The 21329-nt window shown below is 38.9% G+C and overlaps 12 protein-coding genes across 12 annotated transcripts; 6 read left to right on the top strand and 6 right to left on the bottom strand.

Moving 5' to 3' along the window:
• Window positions 1–169: 169 nt before the first annotated feature.
• JH06_0872 (hypothetical protein) lies at window positions 170–1168 on the bottom strand (the record flags this gene model as incomplete). The annotated part of the gene is given in 2 exon segments (XM_014673493.1): window positions 170–544; window positions 560–1168. 2 exon segments carry the CDS (start codon window positions 1166–1168, stop codon window positions 170–172), a joined length of 984 nt encoding a protein of 327 aa, XP_014528979.1.
• Window positions 1169–1592: 424 nt separating this feature from the next.
• JH06_0871 (hypothetical protein) lies at window positions 1593–2610 on the top strand (the record flags this gene model as incomplete). The annotated part of the gene is made up of 5 exons (XM_014673492.1): window positions 1593–1675; window positions 1708–1768; window positions 1800–1978; window positions 2011–2487; window positions 2520–2610. 5 exons carry the CDS (start codon window positions 1593–1595, stop codon window positions 2608–2610), a joined length of 891 nt encoding a protein of 296 aa, XP_014528978.1.
• A 63-nt stretch (window positions 2611–2673) lies between these two features.
• JH06_0870 (hypothetical protein) lies at window positions 2674–3915 on the bottom strand (the record flags this gene model as incomplete). The annotated part of the gene is made up of 5 exons (XM_014673491.1): window positions 2674–3004; window positions 3035–3123; window positions 3154–3633; window positions 3664–3753; window positions 3784–3915. The coding sequence occupies 5 exons, from the start codon at window positions 3913–3915 to the stop codon at window positions 2674–2676; spliced, it is 1122 nt and encodes a 373-aa protein (XP_014528977.1).
• Window positions 3916–4085: 170 nt separating this feature from the next.
• Window positions 4086–5071, top strand: JH06_0869 (hypothetical protein; the record flags this gene model as incomplete). The annotated part of the gene is made up of 7 exons (XM_014673490.1): window positions 4086–4148; window positions 4180–4242; window positions 4274–4360; window positions 4391–4744; window positions 4774–4853; window positions 4884–4941; window positions 4973–5071. The coding sequence occupies 7 exons, from the start codon at window positions 4086–4088 to the stop codon at window positions 5069–5071; spliced, it is 804 nt and encodes a 267-aa protein (XP_014528976.1).
• Window positions 5072–6210: 1139 nt separating this feature from the next.
• On the bottom strand, window positions 6211–7822 carry JH06_0868 (putative calponin-1; the record flags this gene model as incomplete). Its single annotated transcript, XM_014673489.1, has 6 exons — window positions 6211–7184; window positions 7212–7314; window positions 7345–7457; window positions 7488–7554; window positions 7585–7674; window positions 7706–7822. The coding sequence occupies 6 exons, from the start codon at window positions 7820–7822 to the stop codon at window positions 6211–6213; spliced, it is 1464 nt and encodes a 487-aa protein (XP_014528975.1).
• Window positions 7823–8604: 782 nt separating this feature from the next.
• JH06_0867 (hypothetical protein) lies at window positions 8605–10120 on the top strand (the record flags this gene model as incomplete). Its single annotated transcript, XM_014673488.1, has 5 exons — window positions 8605–8631; window positions 8676–8885; window positions 8917–9411; window positions 9440–9586; window positions 9617–10120. The coding sequence occupies 5 exons, from the start codon at window positions 8605–8607 to the stop codon at window positions 10118–10120; spliced, it is 1383 nt and encodes a 460-aa protein (XP_014528974.1).
• A 162-nt stretch (window positions 10121–10282) lies between these two features.
• On the top strand, window positions 10283–11084 carry JH06_0866 (hypothetical protein; the record flags this gene model as incomplete). The annotated part of the gene is given in 4 exon segments (XM_014673487.1): window positions 10283–10373; window positions 10387–10547; window positions 10575–10878; window positions 10909–11084. The coding sequence occupies 4 exon segments, from the start codon at window positions 10283–10285 to the stop codon at window positions 11082–11084; spliced, it is 732 nt and encodes a 243-aa protein (XP_014528973.1).
• An 80-nt stretch (window positions 11085–11164) lies between these two features.
• Window positions 11165–13246, bottom strand: JH06_0865 (hypothetical protein; the record flags this gene model as incomplete). The annotated part of the gene is made up of 9 exons (XM_014673486.1): window positions 11165–11334; window positions 11365–11438; window positions 11469–11848; window positions 11879–12239; window positions 12270–12685; window positions 12713–12940; window positions 12971–13050; window positions 13080–13144; window positions 13176–13246. The coding sequence occupies 9 exons, from the start codon at window positions 13244–13246 to the stop codon at window positions 11165–11167; spliced, it is 1845 nt and encodes a 614-aa protein (XP_014528972.1).
• A 336-nt stretch (window positions 13247–13582) lies between these two features.
• On the top strand, window positions 13583–14357 carry JH06_0864 (myo-inositol-1-monophosphatase; the record flags this gene model as incomplete). The annotated part of the gene is made up of 4 exons (XM_014673485.1): window positions 13583–13666; window positions 13698–13766; window positions 13797–14147; window positions 14178–14357. 4 exons carry the CDS (start codon window positions 13583–13585, stop codon window positions 14355–14357), a joined length of 684 nt encoding a protein of 227 aa, XP_014528971.1.
• A 1034-nt stretch (window positions 14358–15391) lies between these two features.
• JH06_0863 (n-acetylglucosamine-1-phosphotransferase subunits alpha beta) lies at window positions 15392–18312 on the bottom strand (the record flags this gene model as incomplete). The annotated part of the gene is made up of 9 exons (XM_014673484.1): window positions 15392–15455; window positions 15497–15666; window positions 15697–15819; window positions 15843–16496; window positions 16527–17588; window positions 17618–17736; window positions 17767–18070; window positions 18091–18186; window positions 18256–18312. The coding sequence occupies 9 exons, from the start codon at window positions 18310–18312 to the stop codon at window positions 15392–15394; spliced, it is 2649 nt and encodes an 882-aa protein (XP_014528970.1).
• A 21-nt stretch (window positions 18313–18333) lies between these two features.
• Window positions 18334–18957, bottom strand: JH06_0862 (n-acetylglucosamine-1-phosphotransferase subunits alpha beta; the record flags this gene model as incomplete). Its single annotated transcript, XM_014673483.1, has 1 exon — window positions 18334–18957. One exon carries the CDS (start codon window positions 18955–18957, stop codon window positions 18334–18336), a length of 624 nt encoding a protein of 207 aa, XP_014528969.1.
• Window positions 18958–19912: 955 nt separating this feature from the next.
• JH06_0861 (hypothetical protein) lies at window positions 19913–21192 on the top strand (the record flags this gene model as incomplete). The annotated part of the gene is made up of 3 exons (XM_014673482.1): window positions 19913–19991; window positions 20023–20289; window positions 20321–21192. 3 exons carry the CDS (start codon window positions 19913–19915, stop codon window positions 21190–21192), a joined length of 1218 nt encoding a protein of 405 aa, XP_014528968.1.
• Between the last annotated feature and the right edge of the window lie 137 nt (window positions 21193–21329).

Raw genomic sequence — 21329 nt, 5'->3', positions numbered from 1 at the left:
TCATCAAACGAATGTTTCGAAGTACTTATCGACAATTGATGTGACATTGGTCGATGACGATAACCTATAGGAAAAACATTGACAATCATGTTGAACATCCTTTATTGAGTCTTCTTGACATTACAGAGCAGTGTATTTCTTTTCATGATCATTATCGATAATCGAGTGTTTATTGAAAACAGTTATAGACATTATGTAGATACGCATTTCGAAGACGATGGTAATCAAAAGTGAAATGGACGGACGGCTGCACTGATTTGTCAATATACTTGGTTTGATCGAAATAGGGTACACTATGAAGAGGAATTGAGTATGATTTGATTTTTGCTGCGGGATCAGGATCACCAAATGTGTTCGGATTCCCATCATATTTCGGAATGTGTCTTTTTTCGATTTGTTCATTGAAATGAATGAAATCATCCACTGTATATTGCTTTACGATACCCTTTGTCCCAAAAGTTGCAACATTCTCATGATCATCAACAATAGCTCGTTTTGCTTTCGATACCTTAATATACGAAAATTCACCTGTTGAACTCATTCTCTATACGTCAATCACAAGAGCCAAAGAAACGATCTGGTAATGAGGAATGAGTTCGTCACGATTATAATCACTAAATTGCTTTAATGCAACACCATCTTTCCATTTCTTAAACTTGTGAGCAAAATGGGAAAGAAATGGTAACAACTCCTTCACACCATAGAAAATACGACTATCTGTATTCTGAATCTCTGATAATGACATCCATGTAAATGATTCAATTTCACGAGGGTGTGGGAGCAAATTCATCTGACGAAGGTTTGTGATTAGACAATAATAAGAAGTGTGTTCTCCTCCAATCTGAGGAACTACAATACAACAATCCGTCACTTTGCAATCGTTGAGATTAATCCCCAATTCTTCTTTTAGTTCCCGTACTAAACACTCACGTCTGGATTCACTCTTGTTTACCTTTCCTCGAGGAAACATCAGACTCTGCGTAGAAGCATCTTTGACTAATAGGAAGGATTTGGTACTCCTATCACAAATAATTCCTCCAACACGTTCAATTTCTCGCATTGCTCGGTTGCGAGCTTTTCTTGCTTCTTCCAAATCACCAATCTTTTGCGCAATAACTGGAAACTGCTTTAAAAAAGCATTATAAAATGCATCGTCACCCGACTTCATTGGATAGCACATAAAAAAAGGTGTCTTGGTTGTCGTACTCACATGATGCTTCTTACAATACCAATCTTCATAATGCCAATGTGCAATTTCAAGTTGACGATATAGATACCAATTATATGTCCATTCTTCACTTCCACAATTCTCTATTTGATCAGGATTTACCTGCAATTCTACTGCAGAATTCTTTATATAGGCTGTCCCAAACTTGTTGATTTGGTTCCATTAGGATCTCTTGATGAGTTGATAACAGTATGTTATTCCCGCGATTCTCGTGTCAACAAGAGAATTGCAAATGTCATCAAGAGTCTGCTACAAATGCAAAGTTTGGTTTGAAAAAAGCTATGAATTGTAGGGGTCGTCCACATGTGTGAGTACGCGTCATCACTTCGCTTGTAAAGAATGTTTTTTGAATTCTATCATGCGGATGTTTCGGGGTCAAATCCACAAACTCAAAATTCCTCGCAAATCTCGTTTGGTAATTGCCTTCTCAGGTGGTTCTTGTTCTACGTATGAATCTGAATTGAAAATGAAATCTATAGTGCTCTTGTAGAGTTATTATATGAAGCCATATATGTGTCCAAGTCAAAACTTGATTTTGATGTAAGTTGTAATTTCAGCGATTAATAAATAGGTTTCTCTTGTATATATCGATTTTGATTCCATTCGAGACTTGATTCCTCTCAAAAGAAAAGTTCGTTCACATATACCCTTCAAATCACAACGATTTCCATGTACCGTAATCAGAGCAGAGAAGCATCCACTCTTTGGAGGAGATCCACTTCGAATGCAGTCCATATTCAAAGATTTAAAGTAGTTCCTTTCCTTTCAATTCCTTTCGATAGATCAACTGATAGTAAGGAGGATTTGATGATGATTGTGAGGAGTCATCTTCTCCAGGAGCATGTTCGATCTCTTGGTGACTCTACTTATCTCCTCTATGGATACACAATGGATCATGTTACAGAGAATGTCCTTCATTCAGCCAGTAATGCAATGGGTTATATGCTAGCTTACTCTTCCTCCATTTCATCCTTAAAACAAATTCCCAATTCTAATTGTTGGATTGGGTATCCTTTAGGACCATGCACATCACGCGAATTGGTCTTGTATTGTCATTACAAGAATATTTCGTTTGAAACAGATTTCACCTTCTTATCAACATCTGGAGAGAGTGTGTACAGGTTAGCACGCGATATGGTGGAATTGCTCCAAAACGAATGTGACTCTACTGTACATATTGTGACAGAGACAGTTGATAAATTGCAGTATTGTCCTGAAACGATGAGCGAATCCTTACAGACTTGTCAGTTGTGTGGAGAGTATCATTGAATGAGTGGATTTCATGTCGTAGATTCTCAAATCAACCTGTGTGTGGTCGTTGCTTGTATGTGGTGAAAGAGGATAAAACAAAACGAATAGCAGAGTACATTCAACTAAAGTGATATTTGTTTGTTACGATGAAGCCACATTCGAATACCTTCTCCTGGAATCTGAATTGTTCCTTTCTACTTCTCAATCCAACTCAATAATTTAACGCTTTGACTAAACGAAATCAATGGAAAAATGTCCAAACGCAATAACTTTGATATGGATTCCACATTCGTTCCAGCTTCAATGATTAGAGATAAATCATTTGTCCGTGATTCATAACGATAAAATGTCATCAATGTCATCATACGAGCAGGGGAAACAGGTAGATTCGAAAGTTGTAACAGAATACTGTGAGTCTTGCAATCTATTTCCTCTTGGTCTCCATAATACCGACAATATTCTTCCATCACATTTACAGCTTTTTGATACTGTTTTTCCTTGAGAGATGCTGTCAGAATATGCTTTCTACATTTCATCTGAACATGTGACTATCACTCTTTATCAGTTAGCTGAATTTGCTTCAATTTCAATCGTTGTTCAGTTTGTTTCAGAGTTCGACGCCAATCTGTTCGATGTTCGTACATCTAACTATCAACTCGTGAAATAGTTTTTACTTCACACATTTCAAAGAAAGCAAATTCAAGAGGAATGATATCACGTTGATGCATTTCCGCCATCACTGATTCAGCAAGCCTAACCTTCTTCAAACGACATGCACTTCGAACTACTGCACTATATCCATGGGAATATAATTGAATTTGTTCTCCATTAGTGGCTCTTTTCATTGCTTGGCATATCCGCATGTACAAACGAAGACACTCCTCGTTATAGTTCCCTTCAGAAAGACCTTCGAGAAGGATGTTGTTACAATCGCTTGAATGAAGACCACTTTGAACAAATTGACGGACAATCTGAATCCCAGTGTAATAGTCTCCACTGGCCAAAAGAGCGCGAGCATACTCTGCCTGAAATTTGCAAGTCATTCGCAATTTATCGGGTGTACTATCATAGATGTGATCAATCAGTTTGCTCTCTCTTTTCAATGTACACATTCGCAACAGATTCGATACAGTTGGGTACGTCAATTCTGGTAACTACAAATCACTGAATTCGTTGTTTGTCACCAATCGAAGTGTTTCTAGAGAAGTAAAGAAGTTCAATGCAAGTCCAGGCATGTGGTATTTCATACATAGTTGAATAATATACTCCATATCCTACATATTCTACCAACCTGAAATTCATACATAGGCATTCATAGAACGGGGATTTGAAATGAGATTCACAACTAAATCCTTTGTTAATTCCTTTGATGGAACCTTCTGACGTAACTCAGCAATTTGAGGATCCAAATGATAGGCTCTTGATATCGAAAACATGAGACAAGAATGAAAAGGAATAACTGTCGCCATGCACACTTGAATAGGACTGGGCCTCCAAGTTACAGTCAATACATTCCGTAGTACCGTTTTTGGAATATTATGGCAACGGTACATTCCAAGACACGCACTTTTATCTTCACAAGATTCTTGTGAGAGATTCAAACCGAATGAAAGTCTCTTTTATTAACAGTGGAGTGACTGTAGATGTTGATTTGAGTAAATGTTCCACCGTATCAAGTGAATGAAGCCCATTACGTCTAGGTTGCAGATATCATTAATATTATTGCCGAACATGAGAACTATAAACCTGATCACATTAGTCTAGTATTGTATTCCGTGTATTGATAATGTGAAGGTGATGAAAGGTCGCCAATTGAAGCCAACAGAAACACTTGCTGAAAAGGCAATTGTAGAAACAAGTAGGATCATCGGAGTTTTACGAGTTATAACTGATTGTCATACTGAACAGTAGAAGGATCCTGTAAAGTCACAAGCACATTCTTCTGAACCTACAAATATGAATAAGCAGAGTTCTATCAGTGATAGTCAAGTTGATCCAAAGAAGGAACAGGTAGAACAGAAGCAAAAGCAAGTGAAACCAGAATTCCAGCAAGTGGAACGCAAACCAGAACCAGCAAGTTCAAATACATGGCAGCCTACACAGCAACTACAAAATCCTTCAACCCAAGAAACAGATGAAGAGTATGCGAGGCGTATATTATCCTCCAAAGATTATCTTGTTGCGTTGATGTCCTGTGCCCAGCTCCCACAGAAATGTGATTTGCTTTTAGAGATTATTCAGAAGCGTGATTCCCGATTATTTTCAGTACACTCTTGATACTTCTCTTATTGTAGTGCCTTGTTGAGAATCCGACCATTCTTGTCGATGCAATTGTAGCAGCAAGTCACGTTCCTCAAGATCAAGTATCCGAATCGTATGTTTGGGTTTCTTTGATCATGTGAAGTTCTCCAGAAGAAGGTCAGATCCGTCTAACAGAAGAAGATGTGAAAGCAATTCAAACCGTATCGGTGAATCAACTACAGTAATTAATAGCTTATGCAATTAGGTTTTTCAGAAGAAGAGTCCATAACTGCATATCTGGCTTGTGATAAGAATCTTGACATGGCGGCAAGTTATCTGTTCGGAAACTAGTTCCTATGTTTCTAACAAACACATTTATTCAATTTCTGTTTCCTCCAAATGATGTTTCTTCTCAAATGCAAGGTGATCATGATTTGCTATCTCAATTCCACATCCAACACCTGCTCCAAACATAGTCGTTTGCAAGTAATACCTCCTAATAAGTAATGTACTTCGTTTTCCCAGGCCTAATAATAAAGACAAACTGAATCCATATAGAGAATATTTGACAATTGTTTTACACGTTTCTGTCATTGGCCGTCCACTATTGAAGAAGTATCGTAGATTCTGTCTGTTCATCCTTTTTCCTTTGTAGATTGCCGAGGTCAAGGTAACCAAACAATAAAATAGTTTCCTTGAGGAACAGAAGAAATGAATATGTTAAGTATTCATGCTTCAGTGAGTTTATAACTCTATAGGAAAAGAATTCTATTTATCGATACTCATTAGAACACTATCCTTGTGCGTATCCCAAGCTCATCAATTGCAGTATAACACCTATTTTTGTCTACTACTCATTAGTGTGCTTTATTTGGTACTGCTCCGATCATCACTGTTCACGTGATGGAGATTCCTGTTCATTTCCTTTCCAGTATCTCCCTCCAGTTAATCCACTCTTTTTGGTGTCATTTCCACCATCCTAATACCAACATGTTAGCATTGGAACATTGTTTCTGATGAAACTCCCTTGTTATACGTTGTTCCTCACTTTTTTATATCCTTTCTGTGCCCTCTGAATATGTTATAATTCCGCATTCTTATTATTCTTAGGGCAGTGACGATTCAAGATAGCGAAGATTATTCAATTCAACTCGATTCGTTCTTAACATCCGGTGATGATATCGGATCTAACTTTACTCGTTCCCATTCGATTGATGACAATGGGATTATTTTGGCCTCATCGATTTCCTCAAGTCGAACTCCTCGACCTAATATTGAAGAACGTGACATGAACTGTTCTGATGTTGCTGGTAGGATATGGAAAAGGGACTTATTTGTAGAGCCAGCATCGAAGAACCATGGATCCTTTGCTGACGGATTCCGGAATCGTTGGAGACTGTTCCGTGTATATTTTTCTCTGTAGTTGAGCTGTATCTACTAATACCTTTTCTCATAGTTGTTATTCGTTTCTTTCGATGGTTTCTTAACAATCAAATGCAGTGATAATTATTCATATAGAAAGATACTGCGATGAAAGCAAGTAACAACACAATAATAGCCCACATCACAAGCTTTGCCTTTTCTTCTTCTCTCATTCCGCTTGTTACAATCACAGTCTCTGCTTCCTCCTTCTGAAGTAACTGACTCTTCTCAGTCACCTTTCTTTCTTTTCTCCTCTTCTTCTTTTCTTCAGGCTTCTTACGAATCTCCTGTTTCTTTTCATATGTTCTCAACTCCTTCTTCTTCATCTCAGGTTCATCCTCTTCAATCAATCGTCTTATTTGTCTCTTTCTATCCTCTTCTTCTTGTCGTTTCAACAATTCTTCCCACATAGCTTCTTCTTCTGCAGCCTTCTTTGCACGTAATTCCTCTCTCTTTCTCTGTCTCTCAGCATCTTTCCGAGCTTCTTCCTCCTCCTCCATTGATCGTTTTGCTGCCTCTTCTGCTTGCTTCTTCTCACGTTCTTCCGCCATCTTTGCCATATAATCGGATAATTCTTGTTGAAGTTGTCGTTCCTTCTCAGCTTTCTTTGCTGCCTCTTCACGACGACGTTTTATTGCAGCTTCTTCTGCTGCTTTCTTCCTCTCCAAGGCCTTCTTCTCTTCTTCTGTTAGTGCTGGAGTTTTCTCGGCTTTTTCCTTTTCTTTCCTCTCTTTCTCTCCCTCCTTCTTCTTTTTTTCTTCCTTCTCTAGTTGTTCCTTTTCCTTCCTCTCTTTCTCTTCCTTCTCCTCCTTCTCTAGTCTCTCTTTCTCCTTCCTCTCTTTCTCTTCCTTCTCCTTCCTCTCCTTCTCTTCCTTCTCCTTCCCCTCCTTCTCTTCCTTCTCCTTCCTCTCCTTCTCCTCCTTCTCCTTCCTCTCCTTCTCCTCCTTCTCCTTCCTCTCTTCCTCTTCCTTCTCCTCCTCCTCCTCTCTCTTTACAGCCTCATCCATTTCACTCACAATGGCCTTAGGAACTGTCTTGATAACTATATATCACTCACTTCACCAATCACGACAGGATTCAAGACGGGAAGAAGTCAATACCTTCAAAGGTTTCAAACCATACTTGCAACCATACACAGCAAAACGTAAGAGACTATTCACGAGTTCTTTGCGCTACCATTTATTCTCATTCGTTAGGATTACCTGACCATTCTCAAACATGTTGGGAGAAATACATTCCTGAGCAGGGATACCCAATTTCTGACATGCTCGAGCAAAAATACTAATGTTATCGTAAGCAAGGAAAGTTACTGTCTCTACAACTCACACAATCAAACATAATCCACTTCCTTTCTCATGATACTCATCAATGGGGATGGAAGGAAGCTGCTGATGGAAGATCTCACACAAAGTCTATAACTGAAACAAAAACTAATCACCAACGATTCCATCACGTAGAGATGTGAGCAGGTCAGAATCAATTTCTTTTCCAGAGAGAGTCGACAACCATGTCGACAATTCACCACAAAGAAACTACAGATCATATCAACAATATGTCCCATACATCGCATTCCTCTTCCATAAACTTAACACGTTCCTCTGAGAGAGATCGTTCTCTACCTTCTGAAGTCTTCAACATTCTTCCAGAATTTGTAGCAGGGGCATCAATAGTATTATCCATCGTAGTCCTTTCGTTTGCTAGTCCAAAATGACCGTTTTTGCAACATTAGGTTGAAACGCCCGAAAACTGAAAGCCTTAGAAACATAGTGGAAATGAGAACTCAACCAGACAACTTATATCTAGGAGGATTTGGGGCGAGATCAAGAAATCGACATCGAGATGTGCCTTTACTGAATAATGGTTGACATCGATGATTTGAAACAATGGATGAGAGGTACATGTGACTTTATATGAATAGTTCCATTAACGAGTCAAAACTCAGATTAAGTATATACATTCCTCTGTGATTCCCTTTCGATACTAACTGCATTTAAATCTCATATCTGCGTTCTTTTTCGTTGAATTTCATCACTAAATCGTAAACTTGTACACTTTGTTGAAAAGGATTGCATAACGATTCTCTGTCTTGCGCCATTTCTGCGCCATCCCAAATCGTAACACGCCAACCTAGTTAATCGCAATAGCTGGTTAGGAGGGTGTTTTTGCATGTCAGAACAGTTATCTCAGAGACCTTGCTGCGTCCTCTGCGGATCAAAGGAAGAGGATACGAAGAAGCTGGTCTCATGTGCAAGTTGTTTTCAAGTTTGGTATTGTCCATTATATCATTTTGTAGCCTGTATGTGTGCGTTGCTGTTGTTATAAATCTCCTATTCCATATATGGGCAAACAACATCGAGTACGGGTATGCCGTCGGTGTATTCAGTGCTATTCGAATTGTCCATCTTCGTTTAGGGAACCATCTTTATATACACCCATTCTTTCTGCTAGTGTAATTCCATACTATGCAGAGTTTGCAGAGTCTCAATGCTGTAGAGATCTCTATGTAGCTGTGTAAGTTTGGATTGATTCATAGAACCATTCTATCCACTTCATGGAACGAGATTGTCCAGCACATCGACGGTTTGAACAGGTTGGTGAATATCAGATGACTCCACTATGGGTTCCAAACGAAATGGTGCATCAATGTGAGGGATGTGGATGTTCATTTACGTTGTTTCGAAGGAGACATCATTGCCGTCTCTGTGGAAGGATCTTCTGTAACAATTGTAGCAAAAACCGTGTTGTATTAGTGATTCTTTGATGTTCACAGATAGAATCTACATGAGTTCGGATACTCGTCGAAACAACTACGGATTTGCGATAGTTGTTTTTCTCACAGTCTTTGCCACTCATCCATCTCTGTAGATTTGTTACCATTTCGCGCAATTACAACAATAGCCTCTTTTCTTCCGATTTGTTCTGTATTATGCCTAAGTCAAGTAAACAAGCATCTCCACCGTATTCTATTCTCAAAAGACTTTGATCTCACATTTTGGCGATATCGGACATTACATGCCCAAAATCAAGTTACTTCACTTACAGACCTACTCAATGAGAATGAAAGAATGGCTAAACACAAATTATGTTTTACTACCGAATATGAAACTCCCACTCTCCAATTAAGTGTTTCTCTCTCTGGATCAAAGAGAGATTTGGAAACATCCTCCATGAGTTTAACAGATGGATGTCATTGGCGATTGGAATATGTCAGAATCGTGGCTTTTTCTGGAAGTTTGCATTGTTCGTTTATATTCATTCGTTATCCAATTGTACGTATAAGTTATTGTTATGAAATAGATATCCCTTCGAATTCAGGCTTTAAAGCATCTTCGTGCTGAAAGTATGCGACAAGGAATAGCCGTTCAACATGAAATCCAAAATAAGGAGTTTATGGTGTCTTTCATAAAATGTCTCCAATTTGGAAATAGTGATATTCTTTTGAAAGTGATCTTATTTCATCCTATTCACAATTAGCAATCAATATCCCTTGAGATCCAACAATTATTACTAATGACAGCAGGATGTTTGATGAACACAACTCAAACATCCCGTACCATTTCGAACGTGTTTCGCGAGAATGAAGGCATCACAACCATTTTAAGCCTTCTTCGTAATGATTTCCTCACAAATCCTGTTGCATCGATGATTGAATCTTCACCTCAACTCACAAGTTCTTCCTTCTTAACAGATCGCAGTAGTTTTTCTAGTGTTACTGGATTGACTCCTGATAGAAACAGCAATCTTGATGGGAATTCAAAGAAAGTTGTTTGTTATCTGGTTGGAATTCTAATGAACATTTGCAAATTGGATCCTTCTTGTTGTCAAGAAGTAGGACAGTTTCATGGAATTGCCACTTTGGTACAATTAATCCAATTGACACAAGAACGATTGTCTGTATATTGCATTGAATGTATTCGAGCGTGTTGTAGACATTGTAATGAATGCAAGGTGAGATTCAGAATGGAGATTCATTTCTAGTCTCAAGTGGGTGAATCAGGAGGACTTATCAAACTTATCAATTGCTATTCATCTACAAATGCTCAAGTTGTGTTATCAGCTCTTAACGCTACTTCTGTCATTCTCTACAAAGCTGCCAATAATCAGCACCTTTTTTGCCTAGCCAATGGACTGAATGCTGTCATGCAAGTTGAAGAATCTTGGACAGGACGGTGTGGAATTGCTGCTGCCAAAACAATATCCAATTTGTTGAATTGTAGAAATTGGACAAATTGTGTGATTTGTAGCTCCTGAAATGGTGGCTGAATTTCTCCACCAACGGGGATTATCACGTCTTCATCGATTACTCCTTCAACAGCGATACGACTTAGCAGGATTCCTTCTAGGACAGTTGATGAACTGTTCAATGTATAGTGAGCAATCAGTATATATTCAAGCACCACTGGTCGTTTTAGAGAAGTGAGTTGATCCTTAGTTGACATCTGTTACCGATCTGTTGTTACTTTTTGCGAAAATTGCTCGTGAACATGCTGTGGTTCCTTCGGAACTATCGTCACCGGAGGCCTCCTCGATACAAGAACATCGAGGTGGATTACCAGAAGGATCATTATCATGGCAGTTATCGGAACGAAATTCGTCCCTTTCTGAGGATAACCGAAATAGTGACCTTTCTGCTACATTGGTGAAGATTGGAACGAGTGACACAGATATCTCTCTGACCCAGTTACCCGTGATTTTAGGTTATGGAGCAGGGGCAATTTGTCATTTGCTTCGAAATGGTATATATATGTGATAAGAATCATGATTAGAGGATAACTGTCAACTGTTAATTGACTTTAATGTTGATGAACTGTTTGATGAGATTGCTCCTTATTGTGATGCACAGGGAAAACTCTTCATATCCTTGATTAGTTACTATGAAATGTCTTTAACAATAGGTGTTTCAAGCTCGAGAAATAATCAAAGAACAATTACGAAATGGTAAATGTGTCCAACGATCTTCTGCTCTCATGTAAATGAGACTGTTTCTATGTGTTTATTCAAACAATGTAACCATAAATGACACTAATCCATCTTCTCTTTCACTTCTTCTTGAGATTCTTCCTCAGCAAGGAAACTCACTCCATTTACGTAATGAAGGATAGCAAGATCAGCAACTACTACAATCATTAAATAACAGAATAACCAAGAATCGTCAATCATTAACGCCACCAAATCACCCATCCACTGAACAACTACATATCAATTCTTCTTATCATTATTACAATCATCATTAATAATTAATATAAATGGAATTGCTAATAATGCTGAATATATTAGTAATAATACATATCGAATACTAATCCTTAACAAGGAGTTTCATTCTTACTTTTGTGTATTTCCAATAATCAGGACTAATAACAATCCATAGATTCCTGTTAATACTATCATAACAATGAAGGGATTACGCATAATATAGACATATGAGAAGAGACATGTGATCATTCCACACATACTTAGTACTTCCTTCTTGTATTCCCATTCAGTAGTCAGATTCATTTGAATCAGTGCATTGTTAAATACCAGACGACAATAGGCCCAAAATGAATATAATAAGAAGAAGACTATGAAGAGAGAGAAACCATTCCCTAATCGATTCTCAGCCATCACAGGACTCAAACAACGCATCAAAGCAAGATAACTACCACTTACAATAACAACCAAGCCACAGTAGATGAGACCTGTTCGATGTGGAGTATGAATCAAATCCTTCCCATAACTCCTCCCATTCATTCTTACCACACTCATCATTAGGGCAGCAAAGGCAGCCAACAACATTAAGACAGGAAAGAGAATGTCATTTCTTACGATAAAACGGGGATTCGAAGAAAACAGCGGAATGTAGGTGATTGCATTTCCTGCCAATCGCTTCTCAGCAGAACCTGCGCTTTCGACAACAGACTTGAAGGAGGTTAGAAGACTTCGTAATTGATCTACTCGAGCTGAGTAGGTTCGTTCCTGAAGAGTTGCAGGTCGAGAATGCATTTGAAGTGTCACCGCGGGAATATACTTGGAAATAAAAACTTGCTGGATTCCGCGATAACGTGAGAATGAAGCCTTGAAGAATGATTTTAAGAAAGAGAGATAATAGAAATTGGATCTAAAGTCACACACTGAGATTCATACATACGATTGGTAATCGAGAACTGGAAGATGTTTGAGAACAATGGCTACCAAATCTAGATTCGCATTCTTGCCATTCATCCCTGCTGCTTCAAGAGAATAACCACTAAATGTTTCAGTTAAGGGAATAATCGTTTCAGGGTTATCGAGATGAATGGAGAACAAGGGACGTTGAATAGTAGGCAAAATGGCATTAATATCCTGCTTAGTGAGGATGTGATTCATTGTCTCATAATACTTCTTTACATACAGAATAAGAACCACATCATGATTCATGCGTCCTGATGTTTGAATGCTTTTGATGGTAGACAATAGAAGAGTGAGAGAAGACGGAATTGCATAGTTACAATCCCCGTGATCAAGCAATGACTTGGGATTTGCTGTGGCATTCAGATTCCACTCTGTTGAGAGAATAATCGAAGTCTACATATCATTCTGAGAGTAATCAACAACAGGAGAACCAGTGGAGACCACTGGATGCCAGACTCCGTACACCAGTGTAGGGAAACGACCAATTGTTGTGACATTATCGTGATTGAAGAGTGAGACATCCCCATAGTGGGTGTTAAAGGTGAGTCCATTCTCCTTGAACACTTCACTTAGAAGACGCAACCTCTCATCAAGATCGTCGGAATCAACAGCACAAAAACGGTCCTGAGTGTCCTTTGCAAATTTGAGCTAACAATGAACTCCTTTCAAGATATCTACTTCTTCATCTGTAACAGTTACAGCAATATCAGACACAATGTTCTTATCTCGAATAGAAATGATCGATGGGGAATTAAAGTCTACACTTAGATTCAAATCTCAACTATACGCTTTGAAAAGGAAATATAAGGTGAAAGAAGAACCCAGAGCACTGATATAACAAATCCAATGAGTCTTAATGTAAACACTCCATAGAACGGCCAACGAGATGATAAGCAACACTTTATTGGGCTTCTTCATCGCATTTTCCGATGTACTCCTCGCTTTAGAATTCATAGCAATCAATAAATGATGTACAGATGAGGAAGCAAGAAGATTCCCTTCTGCGACCGAAGCGCCGCTTTCTTTGGTCAATCATTTGCTGGAAACTGTGCTTTAGATAGTCGAATGGATACATGTTCGTTTTTATCGTTCTATTTTATTTCTAATCTGTAGACTTGGAAACACTCTGCAACGATGTTCAGACCATAGCTCGTAAATGTGGTCAGAATATTATGGATCATTATGGCCGTTGGCTTCCTTCCAATTTGTTAATCTAAAGATATTAATGTGGAAAAGACAAAGGCCTCATTCCAAGATCTCGTTACCTTAGTCGATACATCGAACCAAAATATGATCAAAGAGTTTATGGAAGAGAAATATCCAGGTCATGCTCTTCTTGGAGAAGAGGATGTGGAATGGGGACATGATTATGAAGTTTGTATTACTTTTGATACATTATATGTAGGCTATTGATGCTGTAGCTGACAAAGAATGGGTTTGGGTAGTGGATCCTCTTGATGGCACAACCAATTACGTATCTGTGTCTCGTTCTCTTCATAAATAGGTGTACAATCTTCCTCTCAGTGTTGTTTCTATCTGTATTACACATAATGAGGTTCCTGTAATTGGTGTAATCTATCATCCTTATCTTGATGAAATGTACACTGTTATTAAAGGTCATGGTAGCAAGTTGAATGGCACTCCAATCCATGTTCGTAATGATGCTACTCTTCATGAGAGTGTGGTTGGCTATGCCACAAATTACATGGCTCCCATTCGTCGTGTGATGATGCGGGGTGTTGCAGCAGTGGGTGAATATGCATTGAGTACACGCTCAGTAGGAAGTGCAGCACTACACTTGGCTTGGGTAGCTGCAGGAAGACTTACTGGATATTGGGAACTGGCTCTTCATCCTGTTTGTTTGGGGATTAGGGTTCATTGATAGTGGGATGTGTCTGCAGGATGTCTGCTTGTCCAAGAAGCTGGTGGTCGTGCTGGAAGCACACGGGGAGAAGATTACCATATTCGTGTTTTGGATACACTGGCAACGAATGGAAAGATTCATGATGAAATGATTCGAGTATTAAAAGAGGCTAATGCTGATAGGGTTGAAGCTATGAATTAGAAATCTTCTCTGGATTGTTTGTTCCAATAACCGTGGTATCTTCTTCCTATTTTTCTATATCTCATTTTTATCAAGTCTTCAGCTCATTCCAGTCACATTTAAGACTGAAATTGGTTGAATTACTCATATCCCAAACAAGGATCATTAATAATAGGATTCCTGTAGGAAGGTAAATGACTTGGTAAATAGCTATAGATACGTATTCTACGAAGTTTCAGATTGGCTTGTGCTCAAAAGCGAGATCAGTGCTAGCAATGGATCGGAGTATGAATATAAATGAGAAAGAAACAAATCTAATGAAGCCTAATCGATTCTGCAACGATAGTCAAAGTACATCCCCAATGAGTGTTGTTGATTCTTCTCTTATGAGTCTGTCTCTGATATCCGAATTTCAACATATCTATGACTGCAGATCACCAACTCTGGTAATTGTGCCTTCGTCCTTCTTTTCTATTAGTACAGCATTTCCACCACCTCTAGATCCTATTTCAAAGGCTAAATCGCTTTCTGTGTGTGATTGCGGATGCAATGGGAACAATAACTGTTGTATCCACCACAAACGGAAAAGTGTAACACCCAAAATTCATCACTGTACCATTCCTGGATGCAATTATGCAACAATTCGGAAGAGTGATATGACGATTCATCTTCGTACCCATACTGGTGAAAGACCGTTTAAATGTCCTTACAGTGATTGTTCGTACGCTGCTGTAACGAAGAGCATCCTCAATATCCACCTTCGAAAACATACGGGGGAACGTCCTTTGAAATGTTCGTTTCCGAACTGTACCTATTCGGCAACCAACCACAGTAATCTCAAAGTACATATGCGGACACATACAGGCGAACGTCCTTTTAAATGCCTAGTAAATGGATGTAATTATGCTTCAATCACTTCAAGTGATTTGAAGAAACATATTCGAAGTCATCACCCAGAGATGATCTTCAGATGTACTGTTGATCATTGTAGTTATTCCTGTTATGATAAATATGAAATGCAGAAACATTTGCTTTTACATTCATGAGTATGTTTGTTAAGAATTAGGATTCATAACAAAAATATCAGCTAAAAGAACACCCACAACACGATTAATCCAACTACACCCAATATCACAATCACAATTCCTAATCGATTCAACTGTACTGCTTCCTTCGTCCCATCTGTCATTTTCCCTTTCTCAAATTGTGACGGAACAGGGAAGAAACTCTCATAGAACTCATGCAAAGCATCCTTGATCTCCTCTGTCATATTTACCACATTATCATTTACACAAATGAACTTCGATCTCCGTTTCCGAATACTATTCAACTATCTCTCAGTTCTCATATCAGTTTCTACTTGAAGTATCGTCTGATTCAAATCATCCCCAATCATCTCAAATACCACAGGAGTATCCCGCATTTGAGAGAATCGAGGTACGAAGTGGAATCGATTCTCCACATTCTTTGTAGCAGAACTACACTGTTGATACTGAGCAAACGTACAAGTGAAGGATTGTCACTTCGATTAGAAAGAGGATATGTAATGAACTTCCGACGTTTGGTCACACGCTCATATTCATTAAACAGATCTGAATACGTTTCAACGGTTTCAATTTCAGGAGTGAGACAATTCCGAAGTTTCTCAATATTCCTAAAATCATGACAATTTCTGGATTCATACTCATCATTCACATTATCTTTATAGACAATCGAAGCCAGTGTCCGAAGTTCGTTAGCATTAAGAATACCATCGTGATCTGTATCCAAATAACGATCCCACAGGGAATCATAATATGCCTGTTTCTTTTCCATTTCAAATGCCTTGATAAAATGGAAGTACATGAAAGAGTATTGCAAATCCTTGCTTTGACGGAAACGGTGACTACTTGTGGATTCAAAATAGGGACGAATTTTGGATTCAATACGATCAAGATTCTGTCGATTTAAAAAGTGTGGCATATGAGCAGGGACCTTTCGTTCTTCCTTTCCAAGTATCTGAGTAAGCAATAAATCAGTGTAAATGAGTGAATCATGGTAACTATCACCCAGACGACGACCCTGGGAGATGAGTTGAGAGACGAATGACTGGAGTGAAGAGGAATTAGTAAGACCGAAACTTTGTTTCAGTGCTTTAATTACAACAGGAGAGGTGAAATCCTATAAATCAGGAGTATTATTGGAATTCACAATATTATCAAGATTATGCTGGATGAACTGAATGAAGGAATCATCATCGGATAGACGTCTGTTAGATGAAGTACGACACTGTTTCTTCATGATGTCTGCTGCTTCTTTGCTTGGTAATACAAGTGAGATAGCGATGAGATCCCTCAAATCGTCCAATGCGATTGTGTAACGTAACTCCTTGATCATTTCCTTCTCTATTCGATACACAGTTGAATTCGAGATTTCTGCCTCTCGAAGTGGAATTCCATTAACTGATGTGAAATTCTCCATTATTTGGCGATACCAGAAATTGTCTCGAAATAGAGAAGTATCCACTGAGCAAGTGACAGTTCGAAGAATCGGTTCGGAATAGTATTTCAGATTCTTCGAATTCACTGCAGTTCCTACCAGATCCTCAAAGGATGAATACAAGTTCAATCCCTCTTCATAATCAAAGATACGGGATGGAATTGAAGAGGAAGAAGAGAATAATGGTTTTGGAATATAAAACGGAACCACTTTGGTTAACGTGAGATTGGTAAGAATAAAACCCCGAGCTTCTGCTTCCTGTTGGAATAGCTGGAAACATACACGTCGATACTTTCGAGGCATTGAGAATCCTTCAATTGCCTTCTGAACTTCCTCATAGGACCCAACAGATAACACTTGACTCGAATTATCACCAATTGGGAAGAGGAGGGAAAAGTTCCCTCTAAATGATTTTGGTACACGGGGGTGAATCACCGGAAGATAACGATTCCATTGCTGAGAATACATTAGATCCATCGATCTCTCCACGAATCCCATCAAATCAGTCAGTTCCCAGCTTTTCTCTAGTCGCTCATTCACAAGGAAGAAACGTGAATCTTCCTCTTCCAGATATACAATCACCAGATCATTCTCAAGAACAGTAGACAATGCATCACAGATTACAGTATCTTCCTTATCACTAAACATATCATTATCAATGTAAGTATGCTCATGACTATCATACTGAAATCGATTAAGGAGAGAATGATGCCGGATTCTATCGAATGGAACACGCATGATTTCAAGATAAAACCGTTTCTGTCCTCCTTGAATCTATTTTAAATCTACCACATTAATCTTACTATGTCTGCAGTGATCACACAATGAACCGAAAACATTACTCCTCTCTTTCTACCTTCTACAGTCCATACAAGAATGAGTTCTTTGAAAAATGAATGAAACAAGGATGAATATACCATATCTAGTCGTTATTATGGAATTCCAAAAATACCATCATCTAACAATTCAATTGATTTGATCGTGTATCCAAGTCGATAGATATCACCAAGATCAATACTCACATACGACGAGTTATCATTCACTACCACACGACCCAAACAAGTAATGTTCTCACGAATGTATTCACGATCTGAGTAAAACGTGGAATGAATGAATGAAACAACAGGAAGTTCATCTGAGAACGAATCAACACAGAAGAAACGAACAAAGGTTCGATGAAGTATTTGTGAGGATTCTGTGCTACAGTCATACGCGTCAAATCCACATTCTTCGACATTACAAGTCTTATCACAGGACTAGAAGTTAGGGATAGAACAAGGATTGACTCCGTCACCAATCCACAAAAATGGGCATCCTTGGTTACATCGTTCTTTGGATTTGGAGGATTTCCGAGATGTCGCTCGAATGGAAGCTAGCGGTTATAAATGGAACCATCAGCTACTCTTAGCCTCTTTCGAAGGTGATGGAGGACTATCCTTACAGTCTCCAAGATCAAATCCACAGCTCTCAACATTACAAGCAGTGTCACAAAATCCATCACCCAAATTCTCTGTTAAACCTACAGTGAAGGTTTATAGGAAAGGATACAGGCTGGAGCACAAGGAGGGACATCCCATGAATAATACATAATCTGACCCTTTTCAAGAGTGTAAAAGTCGTATGGATACACAGGACGACCGAGGAACACATCATCGTTGAAATACAAAAAGTAGTCTGAAAGGCCAGGAATGTGATGCAAATTCATCTCAATTGCTGCAGAAGAAAATGTAGGAAGATCCTTAGGATTCTGAAAGATCTGCTCATGAGTCACAATTTCAACCTTGGGATTATTTGTATCAAGCCAAGAGGGAATTTGTCCATTTGTTACGATAAAGACTTTGTGAATCCAAGGGGCAAATCTCTCAATAGACCGTAATGAGTATTTCAACTCATCATTATCACGAAATCGATTTGCAGAAGCTGCTGTACCCATTTCATTCTTCTCTTCACTCTGATTACGGTACGACAGCATCTGCTTCAACCATTTAGGGTCTGAACCATTTACCCATGTATAAACAGCATCAATTTGAGGATAACAGAGAGAATCGGTGAAAGAACGATGACCAATGTTATTCTGATATGTTCGCGAACAGTAATCTGTTTCTATGAGGGAAGTGGATCGATGGAAATAATGTAGACCCATTGCTACACTCGTCAGTAGCAAAGATGTAAAAACAAGAGATATCACCAAGCTACATGTTATTAAATCTCGTTTTCCATACAAAACATAACAAGAAAGGTGCCTCGATACTGATGTGAGAAGAACTCTCTGAAATCGTTTCCAGAACGAGCTTTCCTCTTCTTTAACTAGAGACGATGCCATCAGAATAATCAGTGTGCGAATAGTATAATGAACAATAACTGCTGTTCACGGGAAAATACGGAATTTGGCAACTTTCATTCTCCATGTCCATAATTCTGTTCTGTTTGTGTGTTGTGGCTTTTGTAACGTGGAATTCACCACGCTTGTCACTTAATAGTTGCTTTTGAAAGATCCTAACTGTTAATATGAACCTTTACCAGACGGTACTTCTTTGTCTTCTATATTGATGATCCTAGAGAAATGGGAGGAACGGTTCACATACTGAGAGTTTTGGTAAGTTTTGGTTGGTTGTGTGTCTGATCTTCGTAGCTAATAATTATCGGCAACATTATTCTCCTCTTAGTTCCAACACATTCCTGTCAGAGGAACAGGATGCATGGCTTGTAAAGAAGATGTGCTAGATTAAGGTGTTAGAATGACTCCCGATATTACTACCAGAATGAAAGGCAGTGGGATGGGTCAAGATTTGGTACTTTTTTTCATTTCTAGCACTCGTTCGTATCAGCCACTCTATGAAGGATCTGATTTGAACAGAGGTTATTATAACACACTGCAAAATCCAGGTTATTCTTATCAAGGTATTTATGAGTTCCATAGCTTGATTATAGAATCAGGACATAGAAGTCCCTTAGGCATGGAATATTATGATGATTGGGATGGATTTGCAATTAATAGACAACGCACCTACATTCCACAATCCCAGACTGTGGATTCCTATTATTGGACGAACCCGTCTGTGAATTACTCTCTTTCTGATATGCATAATCCCGTTAGAATGTATCCTCTCTCGGGAGATGCATTGACCTTTCCCAGCGAAACTGCTGGGTTGTATCAGCATGGGTCATCTCCATATCGTAAGAAGTGGGAGATAAGAATCATGAATAGATTCTCTGCTACAAGAAAACAATTATTCTCATCCAGATTCTCGAGTACAATCAAATTCACTTGGTAACGCTCCATATGGACCTCAACGAGAAGTCTGGTACCGTCACACTTCTCAGAAAGAAGCCAAATCTCATCGAAATGGATCTCGTTTACCGAATCGTTCGTATTCTGAATCTGGAACTCGATCGCATCATTCTCCAAATACCCGTAGTTACTCTCGACATCACTCTCCACCAAGTGATATATTGTATCGTGAGACGAATTATGGTAATCTGTGAATGATTCATTTTTATCTTAGTGAAGCGTGAGCTGGATGAAATACTTAGTAGGAAGTATACTCATGTTGATGAAGTTCGTTTGCAGCTGGAACAATTAAGTCAGAACTATCCCACTTGTCATGTTGTGTGGATTGAGTGGAGTCGACTTGAGTTAGAACAAGGTAATATGAAAGAATGTCGTAGAGTGCTGTTGCAAGGCTTACACTATATTCCAGGGAATGAAACTCTGTTAGAGAAGCGTGTTAAGATTGAAGAACGATTGAGGAATTGTGATGGAGTATTGGAGTGTGCGAGACAGTTCATGGCTACCAATGGGACTCGATGCATGAAGAGTATTGTTGAAGCTGCCATTGTTGTAGCGAAATTGGGATATGGATATCGAGCTAGTGATCTCTTTCAGAATCTGTTACAACGAACCATGTTCACACAAGGAAGTGTGACATTGGACTATATTCGGTTCGTGTTTAAGACCGAAGACTATCAGAAAGGATTATCCTTATTAAAGAATACTCTAACCAAACTTACGAAACATGGGCCTATCTGGTTCTTTACATTCAGTGTTCTGGAACAGAATCATACTGTGTATTGGAAACGGGGTGATATTGCTTCTCGACCTCGGAATCGTGATCTGACATATCATTTGGATCAGGCATTGGAGTGTCTCCCAAATGAACTCCAATGGAAGGTTTATTACATCGCTGCTCAGGCTCAGTTACGGTCGTTCACACACATTCGTCTCTGGACAAGGATGAAGAAACGATATCTTCGGGAGTATTGTATGACGTATCCTGAAGTGGTACGTCTCTGTTTTGATTATTTGAAGAAATGTGTTCTGTTGTGTCCTGAAGACTATCAAAGGTGTGGTTATTGGCGGGACGAGTACTGGGATTAGCAGGACGTCGTATGAGTGCTATAAAGGTGAGAGAATGGTAATGAAGTTAGGAATAGTGTTTGGTTCGAAGTACGGAGATTGCTCCTAGTCGTAGTACACATGCCGTATGTCTAGAATTGGCTCGAATTTTGGATTTT

This window comes from Blastocystis sp. subtype 4 (assembly GCF_000743755.1).
Source record: "Blastocystis sp. subtype 4 strain WR1 chromosome Unknown seqid_0039, whole genome shotgun sequence".
Lineage (NCBI taxonomy): Eukaryota > Bigyra > Opalinata > Blastocystidae > Blastocystis > Blastocystis sp. subtype 4.
This window is presented reverse-complemented; position numbering and strand designations above follow the sequence as displayed.